This window comes from Tachysurus vachellii, chromosome 5 (genome assembly GCF_030014155.1).
Source record: "Tachysurus vachellii isolate PV-2020 chromosome 5, HZAU_Pvac_v1, whole genome shotgun sequence".
NCBI lineage: Eukaryota > Metazoa > Chordata > Actinopteri > Siluriformes > Bagridae > Tachysurus > Tachysurus vachellii.
Genome location: NC_083464.1, coordinates 15,504,710 through 15,523,985, shown reverse-complemented (window position 1 = coordinate 15,523,985; position 19,276 = coordinate 15,504,710). Strand labels below are relative to the sequence as shown.

Sequence of the window (19,276 nt, the reverse complement as noted above, 5' to 3'; positions counted from 1 at the left end):
TCGAAGCAGATTAAATATAGGTGGTGCAATGGGTAGCACCGCAGCCTCCCAGCTCCAGGGTCTGATCCTGAGCTCCAGGGTCTAAACCTGAGCTCAGGTTACGACTGTGACTGCATTTCTGTCCCTTCATGTACGCCTACAAAAAAAAAAAAAAAACACATGCCAGTAGGCAGACAGCCTAAGATAAACTGCCCTAGTGGTGTGTGTGTTGTGCCATCCAGGACTTCTCTGCAGCTCACACCCAATGTGCCCAGGATAGTCTCTGAATACACTGCAGCCTGACAATAATAAAATGATGATTTAGCAAGAGTAAAATCCAAATACACATAATTAATGACTCAGGATTTGTTGAAACAGTCACGTTTTAATGTCCATTATTCTGTAGTGACGTTAACTTATAGTTCAATGGGTTCAAGCTCATTTTCATTAAACAAGCACCATAACCAGATGGTTATGTCTAAATCTGAAGAATCCATGAAATAACTGAAGTACACTTCAGTAACAAACAGACATGGTTTAGAAAAAATAAAAATCACAGTACAAGTACACAAAGTTTCCAGAGAAACAAAACTTTTTAAACAGTTCACAGTTTTTCACCCGTTTAAGGCAAACAAATTGCTTCTGAAGATGGAGGTGAAAACACTTGGCATTCAGCAAATCCCGTGTATACCAATACACACAACAAAAACGAAAGGAAATACAGCGGCTGCTATGCTGTGGGGACTTTTGCTGGCATGCATTGAGTCTACTAAATATAGTCACTGCTAAATAATACAAAGTTGGTCTGTTTGATCAGCTTTATCCTAAGATGAAGCATTTCTACATCCTGATTGGAGAGGACTTTGCCAGAATGATTATGTCCAAGGGATCACTGAATAGTTCACTAAATATGAAAATGATCTGCTTCACAGTCATTAGATCTCAATCCAACTATAGTGTTATGGGAGGTTTTTGGTACTAGCCATATAAACTGGTGCTCTCCAGCACCATCATCAAAATACCACCTGAGAGAATATCTTGGAAGCATGTTGTTTATCTGTCCATTGCATCTCCAGAAACTTACACCAAGACACATTAAGTGTTATGGCAGCTTGTTTTGACCTGATGCCTTACTAAGTCACTGGTGTTTTCCCTTTCATTTGTCACCATTATGTACATCTAAAATCTTTGTAACTATATATAATATAGTTACATATACACCTGCTATTATTATTTAAAAAAAAAAAAAAAAAGGTTTTCTATGGCTTCTTTAAATAGTTATGCTCCTTAAAGGAATCAGGGAACACTAGTAGGGTTCTGCATAGAATGTTAAAAGATGAACAAACTAAAAACCCTTGCTGGCCCAAAATAAACCCCTTTCTCACTTACACATATGCAAAAACACACTGTGCAAACATGAAAATACATAGAGAAACGAAAATAAAGTGAATAAGTAGATCATAAATTTAAAAAGAGACAGCAATTTCAAGACCGTTGATCATCTTCCCCAGTGAAACTAAATAAATAAATCAAAGCCCACACGTTGCCAGACAGAAAAATGTTCAAAGCTCACTGAGCTCATATGATTCGCAATCCCCAGAGTGGTGAGTTAGAGTACGGTTTCTTCACTGTCCTCCGTGACCACGCTCAGGTGACTCTTCCTTTGTGTAGAAATGGCTCTCCAAAGACGACACACCGTCCCACCTCTGTGATCACACACCCAAATGGGATTTCAGAATAAAATCAGTACATCGTTTTACAGAGCTTCAAGACCTCATACACACAGGGATGGACAAAAAGATTCTACCAGAATAGTAGTAGGAAAAAATCCTACTTGCTTTTTCAAAACAACCTGTATGTATAACCTTGGTGCAAGCCTGTATGCATGGTGTGATGCACACTGCCCAATTTTTGCTAGGTAAATTAGTTGTAAATGGGTATGTGGAAATAATGTCACCTTGTAGTTAAACACACCGAGATAAAGTAAAGATGCTAGGCAAGCTCCAACAGAATTTTTAAATGTGATGTGGGAAAGAACAGCACTTAGCATAGCTGAAAGGATGGCCAACATCTTGCTGACTTGCTTGACATGCTACATTAGAAATGTAGTAAACTAGTTAGATAGTTAGTTAGTACTACATTAGAAATTTAGTTAGTTAGTCCTACATTAGAAAATACTGGGCAGCACAATAGAACTTTTACTTGCCCTGTTGACTCAATTACAATGTATAAATTTGTGATTTGTCCACCCCTTGGCACAGTTAATGAAATAAGGCTGCGTTTGAACAAATGCTTACTTGATGCCACAGTACTTGAGGTCATCTTTGGAGGCCATATGGAGCAGGATGTCTAGCGTAAAGCAATGATTCACGAGCTGGACAAGAAAATTTCAGGTTTTTTCACACGTTAATAATGGGATGTGTAAGATTCTCTGCATGTCAGTGACGGTTAAAGTGTAAGACAGACACACTCACTGTGTTTATGGTGTGTTCATCCACTGGGACAGCCTTCAGCCAGCGCACCATGGCCAGGGTCTGAACATTATGGCAGGCAGTCTTATTATCTGTAAGGGATAACAGCATGTCCAAACATGTTAGACATCTTTTTTACAAATGATTTATGCTGACATTGAGAGCGATAGAGAGAGAGAGAGAGAGAGAGAGATACAGGGGTGAGAGAAAATGAGGTGGGAGAGCAAAAGAGACAGGAAGAGAATGAGAGTAAGACAGAGAGAGAGCAAGAAACCACCCAGATGTTCCCCTTAACATCTTAACGTTCATAGAGTCAAATCAACATGTCTGTTCACAGCAGCAGCAGTAAAACAAAGCAGCACTGCTTTTCTTTTAAGTGGGTTGATGACTTGCACTGTATATAGGTGCAGGTCAAGAGATTCAGTTAAATTCACAACATCCATCAGAATGAAGAACAATTGTGATGTCAGTGACTATGGCATGGTTGTTAGTACCAGATGGACTGGTCACACAACATCTCACAACAATGATGTTTTTTTTGCATTCCCACAAGATCACCAATTTCTGAAAAACTAAAAGCAGCCAAACTGGTACTAGCAACCATGCCATGGTTAAAGTCAGAGATCACACTTTCCCCCAATTTTGATGTGAACATTAATTAAAGCTCCTGACCTACATTATACTTTAATGATTATTTGATTTGAGTTTATGCAGTGTGCTGCAGTCACATGATTGGATCACTTAAATAGGCATGTGTTCCTAATAAAGTGACCAGCCAGTATACAGACATATTTGCTAGTCTAGAACACCGACTAAATGGTTCATTGTACTGAGAAGGTGAATAGACATCCTTCATTATGAACGCTGAATGCAGCAGTAAACCCTACAGGAATCGGTTAACATCTACACACAATCAAACTTTGTATACTTTGTATATGTGTATGGACACCGAGCATGACTGTCAAACATTTATAATTATTCTCCATTAAAAACAGCCACATGCTCAAAACCCAACACCAAATCACTTCCAAGTGTGTCCCTACATTCATTTAGAAATTTATGGAGAATCAGAATAGAACATTTCTATAGAAGTGATTTCTGCAGTTATTTTACTGGCATAACAAGTCCAAAATCATTATCAAGGTGTGGCTGATGACTAATGTAATATCCCACATTATCCATAGTTATACACATCAGGTTTGCAGACATGCGTCAGCACGCAAGTACAATCCAGCTGTACACCATTTCTTCGTCACACCTTTCATACGATTATAATAGGTTTTTGTTACATGCAGACAGACTATTAACTACTTAATTAATCTATAAGGTTTAAAGTAAAAGCTGCTTAATAACTTAATGTTTTCAAAGGAAGAAATGGGAAAAAGACTGGAGCCACAAGTGAATATATTTACCACTGCTTTCTGGTGTAGTCTTAAACTTCAGCGTGTCAATTGCTCCTTGTACATTATGCAGCGAGTTCGTTAGGAGTTCTTGGTACTCCTTCTCCTTCTCATTTAGCTGATCCAGCAACCTGGGAATCAAAAGTAATGCATGGTGGTAAAGTATCTGTTAGTCTATAATTACCCAGAGCCCTGTCTGACATTTAGAAACTTGCTCTCGATCTCTAGCTAACACAAATGCTAATCAGCTTAGAAATACGATTACGTCTACGATTACGAAATTTGATTACATGATATTTGAGCAGCACTAATGAGCAAGTGGCATTTGTGATGTACTGTACATCCATTTTAAATTTACATTATGGTCAACTATAGAAATCATCATCATTTTTCGTCAGTGTAGTTCTGAGTAAAATAGCCTGCTCACTTGAATTGAATGGCTTTAATCTAAGCTTGTGCAACTTTTTCCACTCTGTCACATTAAATCTTTTTTTCTATTAAAAATCAAATGTGTGACCTCAAATTAAGGGAACAAAATCAGCAAGGTGGATACCTCCTGGTCTCCTTGCATAAAAATATGAATTCCTGGGCGAGAGGGCTACAGCTGGTGGTGAGGCCGTTGGGCAGCCTGGCACTGATGCTCTCTGTTGTGTGCTGCTGGTGTTCCTGAGATAAGCCATTAGTCTTGTTGTGTGACTCTGCACTTGGTTTCACTGCCAGCTGGTCTGTTTCAGGACAACTCTCCTCCACCTCGAACGATGACTGGAGCTGTAGCTTGAGCTCTGAAATACATGCAGTAAGGTGTAAGAGAGCTGCTGGACATTATGGCAAATGTAGTGATGACTTATGGCCTTTTGTAGGACTGTGAAACTTACCTGGCAGAAGCACAGTAATGGCATCTTGCACAGCCTGTCTGAGCAGGTTATCCAGAGCAAACATCCAGTGAGGTTTCACTTGTTGTTGCCGTAGCACCTTCTTCACCTATATTAAACATGACGGGGAATTTAGTAATACAACATTTACATTTCGTACAAGAGTAAATAAACAGTGGTTGGGATCTACACAACAGCAATCACTGCATATGGACCGTCACGTACAGCGTCCTGGAAGCTGAAGAGTGCCGCCTGCAGGCTGCTGAGAGGAACTGCACCATCATGAAGGCTAAAGCGCAACTTCAGGAGTCGGTTAGTCAGCTGCTTCCTGTCTGGAGAGCGGATGTTTTCTCGCAGACAACCAATCAGCTGCTTGATGTGCTCAGAGCTGATGCAGGGCTCTTCAGTCTACAGGACATAAGGAAACAGCTAGAGTTTTTAGAGAAACCATTCAGAACCTTCACTTCCCTTCCATTTCATTTGACATAAGGGGCAAAACTACACATGCTACCAAAGGCTGCAGGTGTACATATGTATACCTGTGGCAGTGATTCATTTATATTGTCCAGGACTTGACTGATATAATCAGTAAGGACTCGGTGCAGAGTGCTTCTCCTCTCACTGTCTTTCCTGAGCAGGAAGAGTCCAAGATGCTCTCCTGACACAGCAGGACTCATCATGTCCCCCTGTTGTCCCTCTGGTGTCCTGTCACACATGCGCACGCACACACGCTCAGAAACACACACTTGTGCAAAGTCCTACCAAGCCTCATTACGTAATTTAAAAGATGTTTGTTGGTGCTCTAACTCACAGCAGGAAATTGTTGGTGCAGGGAGGGCTCTCTGAAATGTCATTTTCTCGGAGGCAATGGATAGTTTTACTCAGATTGAAAGAACTAGACAGTTCTGTCCTGTCACTGTCCACGTCCTCCACATACACAGTTATGGGTACAGACATGCTCCTCTGGTATTCTCCTGATAGCAAATTAGAAAAGCAGAATTTCAGTCTCTTTTACCAAGATTTGTTTGCTGATTTTTTTTTTTTTATTTACTTCTTACTGGGCTGTTTACATGGCTTTGATTTAGATTTTATAATTGGCTATAGGTAATAATTCCATTCATTAGAAATTTTACTCAAAAAACCCTCAAATTTATTTTTATTTCAATTTGAATTTGCATATGTAATTAAATCAAACTAAATTGTATTACCAATGACACAAATACATGAAAGTACCCATCTTTTGGATTTATACTGCTGTAGTATTGTCCAAGTACACAAGGATATCTTGTGCAGAGTGTCTCAGTGCTGCCTACCATCATACGCTGTATTTAACACTAACACGTCCTTTAAGGTGCAGGAAATAAAAACTGAATGCAGGTCTAGTGTGGATATCACACAATCAAAGAAAATGGGTAGTCAACTTGAAGTACAATCTCTTTCAGCCCTTACAATATTAATCACATTATTATTGTTGTTTGTTTAATCATCATCTTACATGGATTTGCACATGTAATGCTACATGAAGACTAATATACGAGTATGCATGTTGGGACCATTCTAATGACAGTTAAAAAGATATCTGTTGGAAAAACAGCTTCTACAAGCACATTATTGCTCTAGGTACTGTGCTATAAGGTGACCTGCTAAATATAAATATAAGGAATGCACTTAAAAAAAAAACAATACTTCAAAAAAAGTATTGTATTATTGCTTGTTTTTCCACATCCAGGGATGACACTCCACAGACACAACTCAACAGAAATGCCTGACATGTAGCACCAAAGCTACACACCATGCACTGCTGAGATTTTGGAGGCGTTGAAGACATCAACCATTCTGTGTGCTTCTGTTCACTATGCTTACCATACACCCTTCTCTGCATCACAAAACATGCCTTTAAGCCCAAGTATAAATCAGTGTCAATGGTTCTAAAGTTATGCTGGCTTACCGGGGGAACTGGGATCTGTCTCAGCTAAGCTGGTCAGAGGCTTGCTCCTCTTCTTGGTGCTGCTCTTAAGGAAAGTATCCTTCAGCAGATCAGATGCGATGGCCCTCTTGTCAGGATTGGGCTCAAAGCAGCGCATGATGAAGGATTTAGCATCCTCGGACATGCACTGTGGTACAGTGGGGTGGATCTTAAACATGCCGACCTGTGACAGAAGTTTGCTTTAGCATAATGTATATTACAGCAATGTAACAAGTGCGTATATAGAAATACTCTGAGTTAGAGAAATGACAAATATTCGATCTTACGATGGAGGATAGCAATATGACAAAATTGTAAAAGTATTTTAAATTTTGCCCGGTATTATTGTTAGAGGTTTTTATAGCAGATTGGATTATTTGCTGAACAAACTTTATATTAGAAAGCATTAGCCAAATGTACTGTAATTATTACCAAATTACCATATACTAGACCATACTGACTAACATTCCTTAAGACTCCTGGATAGGCTAGGTCATGGTCTGACTTAGTTACTTCTAGTTATGATGGGGTCATTAGAACACAAGAATTTGTCTCCAATTGTGGTAGCACCTTGAACATTGCAGCCTGTGGGCTGCCCAGCTCATGGAAAGGGGGTTTCCCAGTGGCCATCTCTATAATGGTGCAGCCTAAAGACCAGATATCTGCTGGTTTCCCATAACCCCGTGGGCCCTGGTCTATAATCTCTGGAGCCATGTACTGCAGAGTGCCTACACACAAGTGATGAAATACAAAAAGGTTTTTAAAAAGTTTGTAATGTAATATTAAAAATGCATTTGAACAGCCACATCTGCATATGACAAGACTTATAGCTCATAAACACACAGTCATAAGCCAGATAAATGTCTGGCATAAAGGTGTGTGTGTAGACTGGGTCAAATGTATGTTAGAAGCATTAATAATTATGTTAAAGGAAAGTAAGGAAGGTGTGTGCGTCAAATTAATGTGACTTTGTTTTCATACAACAAATTACCCACTCCCGCAACACACACACACACACACACACACACTAAAACAAGTGTGTGAAAGGTGTGTGAATGCAAAGTCTCTGAAAGGTCACCTGTAAAGGTTTCTGTACACGGGTTGATTCCTGCTAATCTTTTAGATGTTCCAAAATCAGAAATCTTCAGTACTCCACTGTATGTGTTGATCAGAACATTATCACCCTGGTGGAAGGAGTAAAGCAAAGAGAATGCTGACATACTGAAATATCTAATAGGTCACGTTGATGAACACACTCTTTCAGCAACCTAAATGTACCTTGATATCTCTGTGAACTATCTGGTTATCATGGAGGTATTTCAGTCCTTCTAGAATCTGCTTGGTGTAGAAGACAATGGTGGGTTCATTATCTTTAAGAGGTCCCCACTTTGACCTTAAGAGCGAAGACAAACTTCCTGTAAGAAATAATGAAATATAGTCTCATTTTTTTAGCTGCCATAGTTACAGCTGTGTGCTCATGTGCGCACATGTGTTACTGTAAGACATTCTCAGTATTCCAAAGAACAATGTGCCAAAGGCACTTCCTGGTTGACAGAAATCCTGCCACTCATAAAAAGGAAACACACACAGATTCTGGGTGGCAATAAAAGTCAGGTTTTGCACACGCAATGTTGGGTGACGTGGCTATTCGAGAGAACAGGGTGGAGCAGCTTTACCTCCTGGGACCTCCTCCATGAAAATCTTGATGAAGCCACCCTCACTGACGGAGCCCAAGTACTGCACAATGTTGCGATGCTTCAGTCTCTTGTGCAAGGCGATCTCTTCATGGAGAGGTTGAGAGTAACTGGGAATTACAAAACAGACATAAGTGTGTAGAAGAAAATTAATTATTGTGTGTATTTGTTAGTCTTTCATGCAACATGAAAGAAAAAAAAATCTAAAACAGGCTTCAAGCCTTCATGCAGGAAATGCTGAAGCTCTTGGGAACAAAAGGTCAAATAGTTTTCCAGTTAAACAGAACTGAGTCAACACTGCTAAAAAAAACATGCACACTATTTTAGTATGCTACAAGATAAAATGTCAAAAACAGAAAATTAAATGGAAAAACTCCATACGTGCTGTCTCTCTCTGGAATCTCCTTGATAGCGATGCGTACTTGATTGCTCAAGTCTCGTCCAGCATACACCACTCCATAGGTTCCTTTCCCCAGCACCACTTTCTCCCCATTCTCTCCTTTCTCGTACATGTACTGGGAGAAATACAGCATCAGAGATTAAATGCAAGCTGCTATTTTTGTCTACAGTCACATGGTGTTGAGCAGAGAATGGAAATTTGTCACGGGTGCTGTGAGTGGTCAGAGAGTTAAATTTAATCTTTGGGATCCTGTGATTTAATAGAACAATAAATAAATGTTAGCCAACAATTAGTCAATTCATCATTAATCAAGGAATAATGCATACCAGACTGTGCTGGGTGTTGTTATTATATTATCATCATGACATTATTCTGCTTATACAATTGCTCATTTTAATCTATTAATGGCAGACATAAGTTGCTTTTACTTATTTTTTGTTACACATAATGCTATGGAACATAAAGTCTGTTACTGCTTCTGTTATTACATGGGCTATATATGTTTGTCCCCTCTCCAGACTCCCTTTTTCCTCTTACTCTCTCTTTCTTGAAGTTAATAAGACAATACTAGTAGATCTCATTTGCTTCTGCTGCCAACAACAAACAGCAAGGAAACTTTTGAGGAGAACCTGCTAGACATTTTATCCTGCTGTGACATTGAGCTTGTTTAACCAAAAAAAAAAAAAGAAATGGTTATCTATTTAAAAAAATCTAATCAGTCCATTTGCTGGTTACAATGTTGACTTTATATAATTCATACAAACATTAAACCACTTGGAAAATCATGCTAGCAACAGAGAAACTATTGTAGACTCCTCCATCCTGCAGACTTTCGTCTGGGGCCCCATAAATAAACAAAAACTGTATATCTATTACTAGAAAATGTCTCTACATTGATAATACACTTTTTTTTTTAATAAATCAGGTTATTATTCTTATTATTATTATAATTATTATATACAGCATTGTCCATTCAATTCTATTTATAAGCTGTTACTATAGAAACATAAATCTTCATAACAGCCAGATCTACAGTCACATCCGTCCAGGTACATGAAAGTAACCTTCTGCCTAATCAGATCAGTATTCAATCTCACTGTGGCACAATAATAGAAATTCTGGCTGAGCCATTAATAGACCTTCAGACATCAGACACGTGTATAAAACGCACTATAGTCATTTCATATCTGTATAAAACATTGACAATACACTATAAGTTATATTATTCTCTGCTTTAACTGTAGGGAGATTAGGAATGTTATGAAGTTAATACTGACCTCCAGCAGTCCTTCGCTGTGCAAGGTGGAGTCGTCGCCTGCGCCTTCTGTCTGGCAGATCAGAGAGTTTACCATCTCACAGAATCTGAAGAAAGAAAGAAACTCACATGTGCACAGCAGAAACCCAGAAACATTAACATGATTTATCATAAAAGCAAGCTTTTTTTTAGCTTGAATCAAGCTTTTTAGTTATTGTTTAATAACTCAATCAATTCATAACTAAAATGTTACACTGTTTAATACCCCCAATGGGGGGCTTGGGGGGTCAGAATTAGGCAAACACGGTTCCACTGAGCTTCATAATACACTGAAATGAAACCAGGCCAAAAAACACTTTCTAAAAAGAAACTCAGTAAAGAACATTATAATTGATATATTTAGCTCAATCTATTTAAATAAATTCCACTGTTTAAGAGTTTGAGCTTGGCTTGAACATATGGGAACAACAGAACAGTCCCACCCTAGTGCTTTCTTTGGCTCTCACCCCTTGCAGTGCAGATCACTTGGGAAGCACAGCTGGAAGTCATCGGAGTTGTAGAGCACATACAGGAAACAGCTTCGCTCATCAAATTTAGAGACACTAAAAATGAGACATGTCGGAACATGTAACATTAAACAATACAAAACACACAGTATGTGAGACAGACTTATGCACCGCTTTCCATGAGTTATTAATCAGATCTGAAATATAAGAAACTGCTAAACCCAGCAAGTGATTTTTGGGGAAAAAACATATGTACACAATTATCTTAACCTGCAGACAACAGAACAGTCACTTCGAAAAAAGGAAACTCTAGATATAGCAAAGAAAAAGAAAAAAAATCAGGAAATGAGCATTAACCATAGCTGGAAAAACACAGAGCGTGACTAAGGGAGAACGAGAGAGGGGGGGTTATGAAAATCAGAATACAAGGGAAAGGCAAAGACAGACAGACAGTGAGGCAGAGAGAGACAGAGATACACCCAGGTGTCTATACCTCACTCCACGAATTGCTGATGCAGGGAATGTCCACTCATGTAGGCCTTTCTATAATGAGGGAAAACAATTGAACATGACTATTCAAGAACAAATGAACACAAACCCTGAGTGCTTACACACATGGTATCTGTAAAGTGTAAAAGACATTCTCCATTCAAACAAAAGGGAGGGACAGAGGTGAGATAATACAGCTGGCTACTGATTGTTCCTTCAGAAGCAATACCCAAAAACATTCAATATTCATGTAACAGCACCTAACAGCATCCAGACTTCCAGCCTCTTGGGTGTAAACTTCACACTAATGGGTCACATTACAAACAGCAGAACCAAGCCCCAGCTGTGGTAACTGCGATAAACAGGTATGCTTTTCACACTGAACAATGAAGCCTTCCTCCTTTGATTTCTTCAATTATTTAAATATCCTTTTAATAATTCAGTTTTATCACCAGGGCCATTCAGCTGAAGCCCTCAAAGGGAAGTGTAACAGAGCAGACAAGCGTATACATCATGGTGTGTACCTGTAGTGGTGTAACATATCTCAGCTGCACGGTGCGGCTCTTGTCCTCCTCACACACACTCAATATGCCGGGCTGGAATAGTTTACTGGGTTCTAGGATCAGGACCTGCAAGAACAGCCATTACAGATCTCATTAGGTTTTTTTTCCCCTCTACATATGGTTTCTAACTGAAGTTATTTGTTGGAGAAATGACAAACGTCTCACACACTTCGCCTGGTTCATCCTGAGACATTACTTCTGCTTGGAGCTTACGCACTTGTGATTTACTGCAATTTGTCGCTGCACTTAAGATACTATGAAAACTTGCACTTCCCAAGTAAACTCTATGGGCAAATCTAACCATTGATTTTTCAAATAAATCTCTCCAGATACTGGAGACTTGCACCCACTACACCTACTGCTATTATTTTAAAGACTGTCCTGTGTTCATCTCAGGACTCCTATTCCTAATATTTTTCTCCAGAACATCACTTGAACACAATGTGGTGTCTCCCAGACAAGGATAGGTTCCCTTTTATTTGGGTTCCGCTCATGGTTTCAGTGTTGTCTGATGGAGTTTTTGCCTCTAGAATTTTTACTGAGGATCTAAATAAAATCTACCTCTGGATTTCTGTGCAACTGCTTTGTGACAATGTCTATCAATAAAAAGCACTAGACCAAAAATAAATAAATAATTAATTGGATTAAAGAGCATGCACCCATACCGGGCAGCGTGCTGTGGAAAGAGTAGGTTTGCATGCTTGCACATGAAGCTCCATCCAGAAGTCCACAATTTCCTGTTTGGGGTGCGTCACCTCTGGGGGTTTGGCAAACTGTTTGTACAGAATGTAGGTCTCCATGACTGAGCCAAGATACCTGTAATAAAATCCAGAAAGAACATATCAAGGCACAATGACACACAAACTCAATCCTTGCGCAAATGAGTGACAAAGTGTTAAGTGGACATGAGTTGTGGTCCTCACCACATTGGTGCTTTGAGGCGGTAGAGTTTCTCTGAGGCTTCTATTACTTTCTTGTGTTCGTTGGCAAGAATTCCAGCCCCCAGGTAGAAACCTACATCCCAGTAATCGTGCATCTTCTCCAAACTCCCCTTTCTGCCAAGCAAACTGCTGAGAGTGACTCCTTTTCCCAAGGAAGAAAGAACACACAACAGTATGAGAGAAATCAGACACCATTTACTGGACAAAAACTATAATGTCCAAACACAAGTGTAGTTTTGATGTGAGAATAACTTTAAACAAGCACACAAACAACAATAATAATATCAGTTCAACACAAAACATTATTGTTCTTTGGAGTATTTGTGCCATGTTAGAAATATACCAATCTTTCTCAGCTCAACAGAGGAGTCAAACTGATGACCGGCCGCCATGAGAAGTACCACTGTGTTAATGCCTGAGTGCAGTGAGGGCTCCATTTCAAACGCTTTAGTATACCTAAACATGTGGAAACAGACAAGACTGATAGCTCATTGTGTGCGCCATCATTTTTATCACCGGCAGAATGACAATCAATACGCTGAGGCTCTCTCCAAACACCTCTACACCTTATTATTTGCATATTTCACAGAAATTTATCATCTTCCATTCATGAAGAAGAAAACAGCATATGAACACTGGATGAGCCGTATTTTTGTGTTTATCAGCATGCTGGATGAGGACGCTTATGAACACTGGATGAGTCATATTATTGTGTTTATAAGCATGCTGGATAATGATGCTTTTCATTTTTTAGTGAAATTTAAAGAGCGCTTGCTGTCTTGTTTATACAGATGGGGTCATCATCTGGAAGATGTGGTCCAGACTCAAAGTATATATCCAAGCAAAGTACCTTGGAGGACTAAATTGCATCAAGGGGAAAAAACAAAACAAAACAAAACACTGTAGCAGAGCTGATAAACATGAAAAGCTGACTATTATTTAGCAACTCTGGCTGTCTAGCCATCAAGCAGCACGGCTTGTGCAGCAGATGCTTCTTTGCAGCCAATCACAGGCATCTATGGAAATTATTTAGCTGGAGACAGCTCATGTGGTCAGAGAGTAACTAAAGGATTAAAATAATTAAATCAGAAATGAGAGCGCTTTAATAGAGTTTACATTTTGTTTAATTTGAGCTCTCTGGGCTGATTAGCAAACTAATCTAGAAGACAACTTGGCTTGTTTAAAAGGGTTAATGACAAAAACTATATTTAAACATGAGTGGCCAGGGACGTTTGTGTTTATTCTCTCGGTGTCAAATTAAAAATAGGCACCTCAGTCATAGCTGTTCAAACAAAGCATGATTACTGGACGAAACATGACCATTTTAATTTGTCTTAAAATTAAAACCACTTAAAACAACTTTTCTCCATTAAAAGCTAGCTGTTTTCACTGTTCAGTCATGTTGCTTGTTCGGACCTTAATACACTAAACAGTTTGTAACTGGACCAAAGACCATGAGACAGATTGTGGGTAGGAAAGAGATGCACACATACCAGCAGCTGGCTTGATCTCGGCAGTGTGTATCCTTAAAGCCAGAACTCAGGAACATGTCTTTATAAATGCGGCCACATAGACAGTAGACGTCTGAGGCCACTGGCTCACCTGATTGCAGTATGGGCAGAATGACTGACAGGGCTTTCTCACGGTCACCTGGGTGATTCCTCCTGGACAGATTAGTCAAAAGTGCACGGTTGTTGTAAAAGTAACACAGATTAGCCAGGATTTTGACTTCTTTGTGTAACGAGTAAATATGAAGGCTTACCTATTCAACGCAAATATGTACTGAAACTTGATGTTTGGCTGCACTGCCACTGCACACATGGGCAAGTCATTCAGGGTTTCCACCAGATTAATTATGGACTCGTAATCCTGTGAAGGAGTCCAGTATTAAATTCCAAAGTATCAGTTACTCATTTAACAAGTGGCTGTCCCTGCTGTGTTGGGCATGTAAGGAGCAGAATACAATTTCATTATTTTGCTACAACCCTTCATTCATCAGTTGCTCTGAAACTTCCAGCTTAATAACGTTAAATCTAGAATATGAAGCATGCTGTCCTAGAGTACTACACTGACTATTCTCATACGATGCCTGGTTTGTTCACTGACAACAACATATGGCAAATAAACACAGGACACAATTCATCTTAAAGGAGGATGCCATTCACACATACTGGCAAAATTTTGGCACCAAAAACTCGATTGATTTGATTGTCAAGAGGGTAACTAGCTGATACTCGGAGCTTGGATATTGGTATCAGATCTTAAACAGGAACCAGTGCATGCAAGATACAGAAATAAAACCAAGAGCAATGCAACGGAAAAACAGAAAGAAAGACTGCACACATCACCACACGCTCTAGATCTCCACACGCACACCGCTTATACATAGTGTAAATCCTGACCTGGATATCACGGTATGACAGCAGGAGATTCATCACTATATCAGGGCTGAGAAGCTCCACAGTGTCCAGGCGTTTCTGGATTCGGTTCAGCTCCTGGCTCAGGGATTCTCCAGTGAAACGTTCACGTGCCATCCGGATCTCCCGTCGGATCGATTCATGTACATACTCACTAGGAAACAGTTTGAGGAATTTGAGCAGCATAAAAAAATTGAAAACAAGTGGACTTAAGTCCTAAACTTTATGTCCTACAGTTTGTGGACACCTGACCCTCAAACTCATCAAACTGTGGGACAGAGATCCCAACTGCTGCCACAAAACTGAAAGCACTTTATTGAATATATTATGATGAAGAATTACAATTGTGTTCCAGCATGACAATACCCCTGTACACACAACGAAGTTCATGAGGTCCAGTGAACACTGTTGGGAATCAGACTGCACATTGAGTTTCCACATCAGAGCTCTCAGTGTGACTGATTAAATCCCCACTGCAACATTCCACACTCCTGTGAAAGGTCTTCCCAAAAGAGAGGAAGCTGTTAAAGCAGCAAATGCATATATGTGGCTATGGTTTTTGAATGGAAAGTTCACCAAGCACATGTGGGTGTGAAAGTCAGACATGAACACACTTTTGGCAATGTAGTGTGCATCCTCATCTGCAGGATCCACAGTAGTGATTCCACAGAGAATTACTGAGTAGAAGCGTGACAATATAGTGTGAGGAGTAAATAGAAAATAATGGCTTATTATTTTATTATATGAAGTTAAATCAGAGAATTTTGTATTTCTGCATTGCTTTAAACAATTGTAGAGGGATAGAACGATGCAATAACGCATAGCTGCATTCAAATACAATAAGACAAAACATAACGTCAGCATAAGTAAACAGCACTAAACTAAGTCAATTACAGCCATGACAGCCTTTTCTTTAAAAACACACAAAAAGTCATCTCAAATAGATTCTGTGCAGTTCCAAAAACCCATACAGTGACACAGAGAACCTGGAGTCTCGTCAAACTCTGGGCACAAGGCGGGGAACAACACGAATGAGGTGCCAGTCTATTTCAAGGTACAATCACACCCATAAACTGCATTTTTATGTTGCTTTTTTCTCTTAAAATCAGCCTGCAAAACGTCCATGGACTGGAAGAGGAAAGCGCAGCACGAATATGCAAACTCTCCACATGCATGGCAGAGACTGGGATCCAACCCACAAGCCTGGAAGTGCAAGACAAACAAGCTAACCACTAAGCCAACTTGACCTAGATCTTGTACATTTTATAAGAAAATTAGCTAGGAAATATGCTGAGTCTAAGCATACTGGAGATTCTATCACTGTTCGTCTGGAAACAAACCTTTTTTTTCCACAAATATTTTCATATATTTTATATAGTTTATACCACCATACGCATCTATGTATAAACATATTTTCACATAGGTTATACTTTTTATTTATTTACCTCCTTTTGATTTTTATTTTTATCCTTAATTCCATTCCTTTCTATGCTTGAATACCAGACAATGTATGTGACAAATAAAAATTTGATTTGATTGATTTGAAACTTCGACTGTCACACAGCCAGAATTCATTTTTTGTCTGAAAAGTGGTGTAATATGTAACCTCTTTTTTTCTAACATACATTTATCCAACAACTTTTAATCTATTAATGCAGAAATCATCAAAAACATACAAAACAAAATCTGAGTGGAGTTTTTCACCATAATATATATTAATATATATATAATTTTTTTATTTGTTTGTTTTTCTAACTACTAACCTTGCGTGGATGTGCACATTGTCAAACAGCTTGACCAGCTGCTCCACTAAAGGTGTCAGAAGCGGCTCGATGGTGAAGCTAGGCTGCAGGATCTCTGTGATTCCCCTCATCAGAGACGCATCACAGGCAAACACCTTGCCTTGAGGTGACACCAGGTAAGCAATGAATGTGTAGCTCCCACATTGCTCCTGTTTAAGACAGATTCAATAAATCAGAATCACAATGGGATTTATTTGTAGACTTTTTAGCTGGTTTTCTAAAGGTCATTTCAATGTCTGACAAATCAAAGAGACTTAAAACTGATCTAATGCAAATACCAAAACACTTAATCTACTGTATGTAAGGCAATATATTTTCAATCACTGCAATTACCTCATTAGGTCTCTACACTTAGGAGCAGTTTTATTAGATAAACCTAACATACAGGGAAAATACTGAGAACTGAAAGCAGCTATGTACAAAGTACAATATCTGCCAGCTCCTGTAAGCCGTCAATCACTGGAAAGAGACCATCAGAAATCCAGTAATGGTCAGACATTCTCAACACAGCAGTGACCAAAAAAAATAGTTTCTAAACAAAAAATCACCAGTCAACACGGTGAAGGGCAAAAAAATGATAAACACTGATGTGTACATGGAAACACACAAACTGTTGTGTACAGTTCACCGGCAAAGTGTCTGAGAGGTGTACAAAGTTTTTTTTGTATAAATAACAGCTTGTTCCTGCACCACATACAATCATGTCAATAACGTGCTGAGAATAATAACCACCCGAAGGACTCCACACTGAAGGACAAATAATTGTAGCCAATTTATTTACATGCATGTATTTGGGAGATGGAGAGGAAAACCTGGAGGAAACTCACATAGACATTGGAAGAGCAAACAAAACTCCACACACTAGAACAAACCTATAAGTTAGGCTGTGAGACGCTGAACTACATGGAGCACCATCATGCTACCACCTTACTACTGGTCGATGGAAAACAACCTGTGGTCTGAGTGGTTAACAACCTGTGCAAAGCAACACATTGTGCAAGCAGCACATGCTGACTGCAGCCACAGTGAGCCACTGTATACCTAACAAAGTGGATCGGCAAGGTCTGGAGAGGAAAAAAAAAATAGTCTGCTGCATAGCATCTTTAGCTGAATGTCATTTTGCGAACACTTTCCTTGCAGCTCCAAATGTTCCATTAAGCCCACCTTTAGAAGCTGGAGGTCACTCTCTTGCTTGTTGCAGTACAGTATGATGTTATTGGTCATGCTGAAGCTCTCTCGAACACCAAGGTGATAGAAGAGAGAGGGCTGCCTGAGAGAATCATTCATCTCAACTATGGCTACATCTACAGAAACCAAAAAAAAGCAAAGGTTATGATGAATCTCCTTGAATAAAAGATAATACAGTATTCAGTAATTCAGTAAACGTGAAAATCAAATTCAATACAAAGAATACAAAATACTAAATGTTTTAGTGGTTAACATGTCATGATTTGCAATGGTCACCAATAGATTTTTAATGGACATTAACTGGTTTCTGTTGTTTTCTTTCAGCCGGATGAGCTGTGTGTGTGTGTGTGTGTGTGAGTGTGTGAGTGAGTGAGTGAGTGAGTGAGTGTGTGTGTGTGTGTGTGTGTGTGTGTGAGTGAGTGAGTGAGTGAGTGAGTGAGTGAGTGTTAGAGGGCTGCTGACCAGTTTAAAAGGATTGTAAATGCTCCACTATACACTTAACACTGATTCTAGAACAGCTGTGTGGTTGTTCTGGGTTTAACGTGCCTACACTTGCCTGCGTTGTAAAAGATATCCAGTGTGTTGGCCGTGGCGTGCGCGATAGACTCAAACGGGACGGTTTGGAGTTCAGCTTGGGAATCCGCACAGGCTTCTTTAACACACCTGAGAGAAAGATTTTCCTCACTTTGGGGCACTGAGGCGTCCTCGACCACAACATAGACCACAGATAAAGCCCGACTGCGGCTGCGTGGTGAAGTCACGCTCTTGTTAGCGCTCAGCTCCAGCGCCAGAGAGTCCTGCCATAAACTTCCAGCTGAAACTCGAATGGAGTTTTTCCTTTTCACCTCATGCAGGCTCATACGTCTGCGCTCGCTCGTGTACATCGTGTCCCGGGCTCTTGTTACGTTAATACGTTAATTCCATGATTTCTAACAACTTCGCGACTGCGTACCTGAACTGCGTGGAGCGACACTGTTGTGTAATTACGCAGGTGCTGTATAGTGGGCGTGGCTTCTGGCGTCTCCTTCCCCGCCCACTTTAACTATCGCGTTCCTCCAGATGTGGGAGCGCCATCTGTAGTCAACACTTAACTGGAAACGCGTGATGTGGCCAAAAATACTCCACAGCTTTGTTGGGTTTGCAATGTTACCACACTAACACGTCTTAGAGGCACACGGCAGCGGCTGACTCAATGAATAAATAAATAAATAGATAAATAAATAAATACATAAATAAGAGTATTAAAATAATTTCAATAACTGATAATAATAATCATTAGCTTAGCTCTGGTGTAAAGCTTCTACTTCTATAACAGAGCATAGAACATTCTTAC

At 39.6% G+C, this 19,276-nt stretch overlaps 1 protein-coding gene across 1 annotated transcript; it reads right to left on the bottom strand.

Annotated features, from left to right (window-relative positions):
- Positions 1-344: 344 nt before the first annotated feature.
- Positions 345-18,936, bottom strand: si:ch211-1i11.3 (mitogen-activated protein kinase kinase kinase 5). Its single transcript, XM_060869972.1, has 28 exons — positions 18,500-18,936; positions 17,920-18,059; positions 16,717-16,904; positions 14,939-15,107; positions 14,299-14,405; positions 14,030-14,200; positions 12,880-12,992; positions 12,519-12,678; positions 12,261-12,411; positions 11,557-11,661; positions 11,037-11,086; positions 10,544-10,639; positions 10,060-10,144; positions 8,764-8,897; positions 8,365-8,492; positions 7,967-8,103; positions 7,767-7,872; positions 7,259-7,416; positions 6,671-6,872; positions 5,534-5,696; positions 5,262-5,427; positions 4,948-5,130; positions 4,726-4,831; positions 4,404-4,632; positions 3,863-3,981; positions 2,454-2,542; positions 2,277-2,353; positions 345-1,685 (listed from the first exon to the last, which is right to left on the bottom strand). Exons 1-28 carry the CDS (start codon positions 18,825-18,827, stop codon positions 1,589-1,591), a joined length of 3,957 nt encoding a protein of 1,318 aa, XP_060725955.1. The 5' UTR covers positions 18,828-18,936; the 3' UTR covers positions 345-1,588.
- Between the last annotated feature and the right edge of the window lie 340 nt (positions 18,937-19,276).